The following is an 11,942-nucleotide window of genomic DNA, read 5'->3' as shown; positions in this document are numbered from 1 at the left end:
TATAACAACTCAAGTGATCAAAACAGGTATTATTTAACAGGCATTCACAATAACACTTTTCCTATTTCAGATAACATACATTTATATCAATTTCAAGTAAATCACACTACCACATCGTGGGATTTATCAACAAGTTACATATCCTAATTTCATAACTCAATCAATTGTCCTAATTAAAGCACATCAGTTTAGATTTAACAGATCCTCTTAAGCCTTATAAATAAACATATAACTTCCCTTACTCATTGGAACTTAAATAGCTCTAAGAGATGAAAAACTACTCCCTCAGCTAAGAGAACTTTATTTGCACCTACATACCACAAAATCGTGATCAAGGTACGCGGTTAGAATCATTGATTAACAGAGAACATACTTGAAGCCTAGGAAGGCACATGCGATAGAAAAAGCCCACATCATGGAAGAAACTTACAACTCTAGAAAAGAGTAAAAACTAACTTATGCTTTTGAGAAAAATGGTCAGATGGAAAGGAAGTCCTTGCTACTATGATCACATAAAAACTTCCCGATCTTCAAAAAGATCACTCAACGATTAGAACTTGAAGAAAGAAGGAGGAGGATACTCAAAGAGTGAGTTCTAGAAAGATGGTAGGTGTTTTAAGTAATGAGACTTCTTAACAAAATTTCTATTTATATCTTTTGCTTTTAATATTAAAATAACATGGTCTCATTATTTGAAACACTTTATCAACTCTTAAGACTCTATTTCCTAGATCCTTACATTTTCTCCAACAACAAAAAATTTAGACCTCAAAAATTAAACTTATTGGAGAACAAATGTGGATATGACTTCCCCATATCCCCTTCTAACTCCCAAATAGAGTCATGTCTTGTGTTATCCCAAACAACTTTAACTAGACTGATCGTTTTTTCTCCATATTGCTTCGTCTGACATTCAATTATTTCCACAGGCTGCACCTCCATGGAAAGATCTCCTTTAACTTGCACAACATCCACTTCAAGCACATGAGAGGGGTCAGGTACATACTTCTTAAGTTGTGAAACATGAAACACCGAATGAAGATTAGACAGTTGATGAGGCATAACTATCTCATACAGCCACTGATCCAATACGCCTTAAAATCTTATATGGACCAATAAACTTAGGAAATAATTTTCTTGAACGGATAGCTCTTCTCACACTAGTGGTAGGAGTCACCTTCAAGAATACATTATCCTTAACCCCAAACTCCAAGGGTGTTCGTCTCTAGTCACAATATGACTTATGTCTACTCTGTTAAGCCTTCATTCTCTCTTGTATTTGGTTCACTTTCTCTATGGTCAGCCTTAACAACTCAAGGCCTATCAACACAACTTTTCTATCTTGGTACCAACACAAGGGGGTTCTTCATCACCTGGCATACAATGCTTATATGGTGTCATACCAATACTCGCTTGAAAATTATTGTTATAGGTAAACTCCACCAAAGGTAACATTTCATCCCAACTCCCAAGGTTGTTGTTCAAAACGTAGGTCTTCAACCTGAATTGTTCTTTCTGATTGACCATCTATTTGTGAATGATCAGCATAACTCATATGCAAACTGCTACCCAAAGTCTCTTGTAGAGTCTGCCAAAACCTAGAAGTAAAACGAAGGTATCTGTCTGACACAATACTCGACGACACCCCATGCAATCTCACAATTCCCTTGATGTATAATTGTGTCAGGTTTTGCCATAGATATCCTCATATTCACTACTAAGAAATAAGCATTATTAGTAAAATTGTCTACTATAACCCAAATCACATCATGACCTCTAAACAACCGTGGAAAATGAGTAACAAAGTCCATAGCAATGTTATCCCATTTCCACTCAGGTATCTCTTTCTCATACAACAAACCACCAAGTCTCTAATACTTCATTTTAGCTCTTTGATAGGTTAAACAAGCTGCTAAGTGAACCGCATCTCGTCTTCATCCCAGACCACCAAAAAGACTCCTTAAGGTCCCTATACATTTTAGTCATGCCTGGATGCATGCTAAAATGACTTTGGTGCCCTTCCTTAAGAATCAACCTCTTCAACTCAACATTATCATGTACACAAACTCTTCCTCTGAACCTCAACACTTCATCTAACCCTAAAACAAACTCCATGGTCTGTTTTGTACCAAGCAATCCCACTGTTCTTTACAACCCATTATCTAGCAAGTACTTTTCCTTAATTAAACTTAGAAAATTACTAGATATAGTGAAGTTACTACATGTAATAAAATCATTCCCAAAAACTACCTATAAATTCATACCACAAAACTTATCAACAATCTCAAGCTCACTGATCATCATTTGTGAAACATATATTGCCTTCCTACTCAACGCATTAACTACCACGTTCACCTTCCCTGGGTGATATAGCAGTTCGAAGTCACAAAAACCCTATCCACTGCCTCTGCCTCCTGTTCAACTCCTTATGAGCAAACAAATACTTTAAACTTTTATGGTCATTGAATACCTAAAATTGTGCATCATAGAGATAATGTCATGCAATCAATTAATAAAGCAATAACTCTTATATTAACATTCAGAGAGTAAGACAAGATCGCTCCTAACCCCATACCCTCAATAGTTCTACACAAGTTTGTTAGTTAAAGGTAACATGTGCCAATACACATTATCTTTACAAATGTATGTTATCTTCTATACTTCACAGCATTACTCTTATTCACCAAAATAGGCTCATTCGTGTCGTCCTTCATCGCAGCTTTAGACCTATCTCCCTTGTTCCTCAAGGACTTAAAAGTAAATGCTCTTATGCTACTCACAGCAGCACCATACTCAGCACGAGCCAGAATCCTACGGGTAAAACATTCATTCCTTTCTAGCCCCTCGAAAGAGGAAAGGACAACACTTGAATCTCAGTCCCTTCTACCGTCCACCATGAAAGAAGAGACCTATTTCTGAAGTACCTGAAAAACACTAGATAGGAGGGTTGAATAATGTTATTGGAAAACCTTTACGTAATCGATATAATATCACTCTTGTCGAGGATCAAAATATTTTATGTAAATTGTTAAACGCTTGACTTTCAAAATCAAGTAAACAATGAGTTCTTTCTAAGTGTATTTTAGTCATTAAAAGGGTTTGATGCAGTGTTTTAATAAAGCTTTCTTTAACACGAAGAATCTTTTAATGTAAGGAGCTTTTTATATAATAAAATAAAGTGCGCAACTGCAGGTTTTGTAGAGAAGCGTTTAAAAGGAATAAAGAAATAAGCACACGGTCGTTTTTATACTGGTTCGCTCCACCGAGCTATGTCTAGTCTCCTCTAACACCTTAAAGGGTTCCACTATAGTCTTTAAAAAGATTACAACTGAGTATTCTCACCACTCCTAATATCCCTAGTCACTCCAAGTAACCATTATTACTCTGACTAGTTGAGTTTCACCCACTCCTAGTTGTGTAGTATTCTTCACCATGCCTGGTATCCCTAGACAATCCATATATCTTCTTGATATTTTGTCTAATTGAGTTTCACCCACTCTTGGTTTCCACTAGACACATTCGTCTAGCTACCGTTTAACTCCACTAAGTTAAACGTCAAAGTTTCACTCACTCTTGGTTTTCACTAGACAACTAGTCTAGCTATCGTTTAACTCCTCAAAGTTAAACGTAAAGTGTTTTAATTCTCTTTAGCATTTAAAATCAAAAGATTGATTACAAGTCCTTAGATGATAACTCTCGTAGAGAGGATATGTGTTCAATACAATTCAATCTAAATGTTTTCTCTCTTTTCTCTTCTTACAATTGTAAGGTTATATATCAATGAAGCTTGAGAGTGTTTCTAATCTTAAGCTTTTTTCTCTTCTCACATATTCTCTTTTGAGTTCGTGAGCTTTTCTAAGCTTTTCTTTTGACGATGTCCGCTTATGCTCTTTTTTTCTGTATGTTATTTTGTTGATTGTTTCTTGAAATCATCTTCTATTTAAAGGCTTCTCAATAGATATTTGTTAGACAAAGCTTTGGCCTTGATTCTTGAGTCTTCTTAGTCTTGTCATGTAAAGCAATCGTTGATTAAAGTCAACTTGTCAGAGCAAGCTTTCTTTTTCAGTACTTTGAAAAAAGTAGGTAGTACTATTTATCTAGCATGACTTTTGATGGAGAGAACATTCCGTGAATGTCTTCTTTGTGTTTAACGTCCACTTCTAATTTATATAGGATGGAGTAGGAGGATGCGTGTAATAGGAAATTTGCACAAAGTAGAGTAGATATGTATACATTAGATATGTCTTTTCTCCTATCATTTTTGTTGTTTTTAAAAGTTGAGCATTTAATGGCTTTTAATGCATGTTCAGAACAACAAAGTGGCTTTTTGTGTTTTCTATCGTTCATGTAGGATTTTATCATTTAAGCTTCATCCTAAGATACCAAGTATTTGATTGAGGACTTCATCGTTAGATGAAGTGAATCGTTTAGCTCATGGTATCGTCTAACCTATGTAAACGCTTTAGAATTTTTCTCTACTCTATTTAGCACATGTGTTTAGCAAGGTTTTTTCTAACATAAGTCTTTGGAACATCAGTTGAGACTTTCAGCGTGCTTTTCAAAAACATTTTCTTGACACTTTTACCTACTTAACCATATTGAGAGTTTGATGATTACCTTCCGGTATAGCATAACATTTGTGTTTAGCAAGACTCTCATTGAAACTTTAACATGGGAATTGTGTAGTCCATATCTTTGTTTGCGCATAAATAACTATTATCACTCAAGCATTTGTAGCCAATAAGCTCTCATTCAAACAACAACATTGTACTATCCAAAACACCATAACCCAATGCGAAATAAACCCAATAAAAAGTGAAACAGATGCCAACATTTAGTATCATACAAAGTTACCCAAAAACAACCACTACTCATAATTAAAACGAAGATAATATGCACCACAATTATTAACCTTATTCAAAGTAACATGCACGGAGTACCAATTGTTCATTACACATTGCCTAAAGTCACAAAACATAGCTATAACCAAGTATAAATAACATCATGCACCTGAATGCATAATAGAGGTTAACAACCACTCTATACTAGACATATTAAATGTTCTATTAGCATCATTCAAGCATCACATCAACCATATTTTGTTATTAAATAAAAAATTGATGGACTTAATAAAATCAATTCAATCCTTTCCTAGCTCATTTATGTATCCAATTGAACCCTATAACATGTTCTAAAAGACTTAGCCCTTTCCAAAACTAGTTCAAACTGTCATGCAAAGTTAGTCAAGGCAACACGTGAATGTAAACTACAACAATACTAAGTTAAGAATCCGCTAGCAGCAACCCAACATATTACATTGATACTTATCTACTTACAACCCACCCACACGTAGACTCCTATTTCAGACCCAAACCATTACTACACAACTAAAGTACTTCTTCAGTAACAAAGATACATTGAACAACCAATTATAGTTTACTCCCATCATTAACCATTAAACAAGCGAAACAATGATCCATGCATCAACCAGTTCTAGTTCTAAGCATGCTTATTTCATTTTATTAATTTTAACCTTGTTTATATTTCAATGGACCTGTATATAATCTCATTTGGTAGTGACATAACAAACAACATTCTACTAAAGGTTAGCCAATGTATACACCAATGAATGAATGAGCCATGATAATTAGCTCCATAATCGATTCCACCACTTATCACGCATAATTGATTCCACCACTCATCATAACACGCGACACTTTCATCTTTCATTACATTACTCACCTCAAACGGCTTGAGGAAGAAGAACACCACACTCTCATCGACATAATACAATCGAGGTAGAGGCAAGAAACATGACTTCCATACTCTTACAACTTCATATTATATTGAATGTTATTTAATGATTCATTGAATACACTCACTTGTTCATGGTTAATGAAATTCAAAATTCACGGCTATAAATGGTCACTTTGTGGTTAGGAATGTTTCCTATATGGTCCAAGAATCTCACACAGCAAAAGCAAAGCTAAAAGTTGCTGAAAAAGTAGTGGAGGCATGTGAAATTAACAAGTGCATGTGACCATACACAAGGGACAGTCTTGTAAAAAGCAAATTTCACCCATAAATATTATCCCCTCAAGCGAGATGGCATTAAGAGGTTATCTAGCAAAATGACACTCTCCCTTACTCCTAAATTCTTGGATATGAACACGACATTCACCTGCATATTTGTAACAATCAATCCATTCTAAGAGTAAATAAGTGGACATTAACACAACATAAAAATGATTTGAATTAATATCATGTCACCTTGACATGACTTCTTTACAATGAAGTCATGACACTTTGACATAACTTACTCATATCCGTAGTTATTTTAAAAGTTTTTCATTTTGATAATATTTTTTAAAAAGTTACATTACTTTGATATGAAAAAAAGAAGCCAATTTATATGTATTTAATTTTATTGTAAAATAAAGGTTAAATACCTATTTTGGTCTCTCAGTTTGTGAGGTGTGTTTAAAGTTATCCTTCCTTTTTTTCAGATACTCATAATTATCCCACATTTTGTAAAAAATGGTTCAAGTTGATCCTTTTTTCTTAGGGCGTTAAAAAATCAACGGAACTTAGCCAACCTGTCCAATTTTTCATTATGTAACAATTGTGACCCAATTGACGTGTCACCTAGTATTTCAAAATAATTAGGGTTTGCTTCTTCACCCAAAAACCAAGAAGCAACGCCAACACCCGCCACCATGCCGTTGCGGTGCAACCGAAGACGTCATCGACACTATGTTTGGTGTTGTCGTCACCATCGGTGACACTCCCATCTCGTTCTTCTTCTTTGTGCGAGATTTTCTCCAAAACCTTAAACCTCTTTTTTAAAGTTTTCTCCACATTCACTAGGTCTTCCCAATTCCTCCTTCTTTTTTATAATGATGCAGGTATCCTAAAAATTTAAATCAGTCAAGCAAAAAGATACAAAATGATGCCTCCATGTTGTCACCTTTAGTGTGGAGCCTTTTTAATGTAATTGGATTATAATCAATTTGTAGCTTTCCACAGTCTCGCAGTTGTAATTCACAAATTTCTACGATCCTGGGAGCAAGAGCCACAAGTTGTTAATTAGTTTCCTTAAATTAAAAAGTTGTTTTGGTAAGTGCCCTTTCAACTTGGGACAATTAGTCATAGAAAGACTTTGAAGACTTGGAAAATCACTTGTCCTACATTGCCATTCTTCACATTCCTTCATATCAGCAAAGCTTAACGTTTGCAAGGATGCAAATGCAGAACAACTATTCCTGTAAAAATATGCATCTATCGTCTGTATCCAGTCATGCCCACTAATTGTCAAGAGCTTAAGAAATGTCAAGAATTTGAGGGAAGGCAATAACAGGCAATGTTTGCAATTGATAAGCTTAAGGACACCAGATTCGATAATGAATTATCAGATAACCAATGTGGAAATTGTATCCCACCATAGTCACTGATTGACAACTCCTCTTAATGTTTGGAAGGCTGTAAATTCTCAAGTATTTCTCTTTCATTCATGAAATTCACAAGGTTCTGCTCCAAATCCCAATGCAAATCTAACAGTACCAGACATGTTTTACTCTTCAAATTTGCTACCAATGCATTCATGAGATTCACAATATTCTGTAGATCCTTAATTAATAGATCACCGTGCAGACTGAGTTCTCCTAACTATTGGATACATAGCTCACTATTTTTGCCAACATTGAAAGGACTCGTGAATATTTCAAGATTCTTCAGTTTTCCTGTATGCATTGACATCTTTGTCAAACTGTTCAGCTTCAATGTTTGTAAGTTACATAGTAAACACATTGTGTCAGACAGTTTTGGAATTCCAATATTTGAAAGGTCTAAAAACCGAAGATGTATAAGATTGCCTATAATTTCAGGTGCCTCTTTAAGGTTAACACAACACAAAAAGATACAACTTTTTTTCATTACTCAATTTTTTCCAGAAACATACAACTTTTTTCTATGACTGTTTTAGTAGTGTTACCTCATTCCCGGGGGCAATTCATAACATTACAACCTTTTTCAATTGGCCAATATTACTTTTGATTCATTACATACAATATTGCAACATGATTATAGTCAAAATTTAACATCAAATTGTGAAAGAACATGAAGCAAGGAGAAAGAAGCGTCTGCCAGTTCTATACTGATCTCAAGACTCTATAGGAAGAGCTTGAGTCTCTAAGAGCAGTACCAGATTGCATTTGTGATATTCTGTGCAGCTGTAAAGAAAAAGTGAGTAAACTTATAATCTAAGAGCAAGAGATATTTCTAATAATAAAGATTTAAAGAAAGGTAATAGTCAAGGTTAATAGAAAAACCATATAATTCTGGTTTGAATACCACGTAATCAATAACAGAATGGTAGCATAGCAGAGGAATCTTTTCTGTTATTAGTGGACATTCTAGAACAACAATGAGCTGTCAATAGGTAGTACAAAAATATGCTTTTACCCTTCAAGATTTTAGGTCACACCTTTTTCCTTTTGCATTGAATATATATGATGTAATCATTTTGAGAATGAATAGACTGAGTTTTATGCAGATTTCCTTTCTTCCAATTTTTACTGTCATGGTTTCTGTTATGGTATCAAGAGCCATCTAAAGGTTCAAGCTTTTTCTAGCTTACCTCTTTCATGGCCGATTCAGGCTCCTCTGGAAATGAGGACGAAAATATTCTACCTCCTCCTCTCTTTATTGATCCCAACCAAAATCCTTCTAGCCCCTTCTACATACATCCAAGTGAGAGCCCTTCATCTGTTGTGGTCTCCCCACCTCTTTCGGCCAACAACTTCCAGTCATGGTCTCGTTCCTTCCGCATGGCCCTCATCTCTAAAAACAAGATGGGTTTCCTCAATGGCAACATCCCCATCCCAGCACCCACTGATCCCTTACACCCCTCTTGGGAAAGATGTAACACTCTGTTAATGTCATGGATCCTCAATTCCCTTTCTCCTTCAATAGCTCAAAGTGTTGTGTTTTTTAAACGAGCTATTGATGTCTGGACTGATCTTCGCGAGCGTTTTTCTCAAGGAGATTTGCTTCGAGTCGCTGAGTTACAGGAAGAAATCTATTTTCTCAAACAAGGTGCACTCTCCGTCACCGACTTCTACACCCATCTAAAATCACTCTGGGAAGAGTTGGACAACTACCGAACTCTGACCCCTTGTTCTTGCTCTGCTCGCACCTACCATTCACAGGACTTCATTATCCGCTTTCTGAAAGGGCTCGACGATCGATTTGCCATGGTTCGCTCACAAATCTTATTACTTGACCCTCTTCCCTCTGCTAATCGTGTTTTCTCCATGATCATCCAACATGAGCGCCAACAGCATCACCCATCTTCTCCCATGGAAACCAATCCCTTCATCAATGTCATCTCTGGTAAAGGTCGAGGCCATCCACAGCAAGGGGGGACAAAACCAACTCGCAAATGTGAATTTTGTGGCCGCCTCGGACACACCATTGATTCGTGCTTCCAGAAAAACAACATCAACCCGACAAAGTGCACCCATTGTGATCGTGTTGGACATAGCAGTGATGTGTGTTATACCAAATTTGGCTATCCCCTGGACATCCCAAATATCCAGGAAAACCACGCCCTTTCAATAACAGAAACACCTTTGGTAGCAGCGGCGCAACCGTCGGAGGCAACGTGAATAATGTTACTGCATCTTCCTCTTCAGATGCTGCACCGGCCCTAATTCATGAAGGAGAAAGAAAAGATGTTTCAACTCTGGGCCAAGGTCTTCACATTACTACAGCCCAATTCCAACAACTAATGAGCCTTCTTAACAAAGCTTCTGGATCTGGTGGGGGAAACTCAGAAATCCCTTCAAGGGCCAATCTCACTCACTCAAACCTAAACCAATCTCACAACTATGGTCTTGACAGTAGGTTTATTTCCATTAACACCGCACATACACTCAATAATTTTTCACACACCACACCATGGGTAATTGATTCCGGAGCCACCGATCACATCACAAATTCATTAGATCACTTTTTTTAGTATTCTGAAATCCAGCCATTAAACATCAATCTACCAAATGGGTCTACTGTTCAGGCCCATATATCTGGAAGCATACAATTTTCTCCGGATTTCATTATTCATGATGTTCTTCTTGTTCCAAATTTTATTTTTAATTTATTATCTCTTCCTAAATTATTAACTACTGTTCCTTGCCGTATAATTTTTTCAAATGAGTTCTCTAATATTCTTTGTCAAATACAGGACATGAACACATTGAAGATGATTGGTTCAGCTAACTTAAAGGAAGGACTTTTTCATTTGACAATCGGAAAGGAAAGAAGCCCATCTACCAACAATACTACCACCACCATCAATAACTCCAACCTTTGGCATTTTAGATTAGGACACTTATCTAGTAGCCGTCTTAATGTCTTGAATCAACAATTTCCTTTTATTTCAAAGGATTCTCATGAAATCTGTGACATTTGTCATTTAGCTAAACAAAAGAAATTGCCTTATTCTCCTAGCTCTAGTAGATGTTCTAAAATTTTTGAATTGATTCATATGGATATTTGGGGCCCCTTTTCCAAAACATCTATTCATGGGCACAAGTATTTTCTCACTATACTTGATGATTTTAGTAGATATACATGGGTTGTTCTATTAAAATCAAAAAGTGAAGTGAGAATGCATATACAAAATTATATCAACTTAGTTGAAAATCAATTTGAAACCACAATTAAATGTATCCGATCCGATAATGGACCGGAATTTTTTCTAAAAGACCTTTTCAATTCTAAAGGAATTATACATCAAACTAGTTGTGTTTACACACCTCAACAAAATGGGAGAGTGGAACGCAAACACCAGCATATTATCAATGTTGCTAGGGCCCTCATGTTTCAATCCAAAATCCCATCAAATTTTTGGTCCTATGCTATCAAACATGTTGTTTTTATCACTAACCGTGTTCTCTCACCCATCATTTCATATAAAACACCTTTTGAACTTCTAAATAAAGTTCGGCCTGATTTTTCAATGATCAAAATCTTTGGTTGTTTATGTTATGCATCCACTCACAATCAAATTCATAAATTTGAACCTCGATCTAGAAAAGGTGTTTCTTTGGGTTTACAAAATGGCACAAAAGGATATGTTATTCTAGACATTAATACAAGAGAAATTTTCATTTCTAGAAACGTTATTTTCCATGAAACAGTTTTTCCTTTCCACACTTCTCCCTCACTCCCTACACTTATAACCCAACATACCTTAACCATAGAACCAAACCCAGATTCTCAATCCACACCACAAGAAAAAGCCCCAGAAACTCATCGCCCCAACCCAAACACGTCTTCATCTTTACCAGAACAAAGTTTCTCCCTTTTTCCTGAAACCACAACCTCCAACCCTAATTCCATTTCACCAGAAATCCAAACCCGCCACACACCAACCCCAATTGATGTCCCACCACCGCGCCGTTCAAAACGTGACACCCATCCTCCTCCATACCTTTCCGAATATCAATACAAGCTTCCTTCCCTTGAGTCTGCACAATCATCCACAAGATGTTCACATCCGATTCAAAGTTTTATCTCATACACCAATGTCTCCCCTTCACATCATCGTTTTCTCATGGCCATATCTTCTGAGTGTGAACCCGCCAGTTTCTATGAAGCAGTGAAGCTACAGTGTTGGCGTGACGCCATGCAATGTGAGATCAAAGCCCTCGAGTTGAATCATACTTGGGATGTGGTTGAAACTCCTCCCTCTGTTCGACCCATAGGTTGCAAGTGGGTATACAAAATCAAGAGGTTACCCGATGGAAGCATAGAGCGCTACAAAGCGCGATTGGTAGCAAAGGGATATTCACAAATTGAAGGCATCGATTATTTCGAAACATTCTCCCCAGTCGTCAAAATGACCACTGTTCGTATAATCCTTGCCCTAGCTTCTATCAACG

General features: G+C 36.4%; 1 protein-coding gene across 1 annotated transcript; it reads left to right on the top strand.

Moving 5' to 3' along the window:
* The first annotated feature begins 8,642 nt into the window (after positions 1–8,642).
* Positions 8,643–9,665, top strand: LOC148197602 (uncharacterized). The gene has a single exon (XM_088115584.1). The coding sequence runs from the start codon at positions 8,643–8,645 to the stop codon at positions 9,663–9,665; it is 1,023 nt and encodes a 340-aa protein (XP_087971710.1).
* The last annotated feature ends 2,277 nt before the right edge of the window (positions 9,666–11,942 follow it).

This window comes from Vigna umbellata, chromosome 5 (assembly GCF_029865625.1).
Source record: "Vigna umbellata cultivar VRB3 chromosome 5, Vumbellata_1.0, whole genome shotgun sequence".
Classification (NCBI taxonomy): Eukaryota; Viridiplantae; Streptophyta; class Magnoliopsida; order Fabales; family Fabaceae; genus Vigna; species Vigna umbellata.
Note: the sequence above shows the minus strand (reverse complement) of the source record. Positions and strands in the feature narration are given on the sequence as shown.

What these genes read in the sequence shown, in the direction of transcription:
- LOC148197602 (XM_088115584.1), top strand. Translation starts at nt 8,643, where the DNA reads ATGGCCGATTCAGGCTCCTCTGGAAATGAGGACGAAAATATTCTACCT.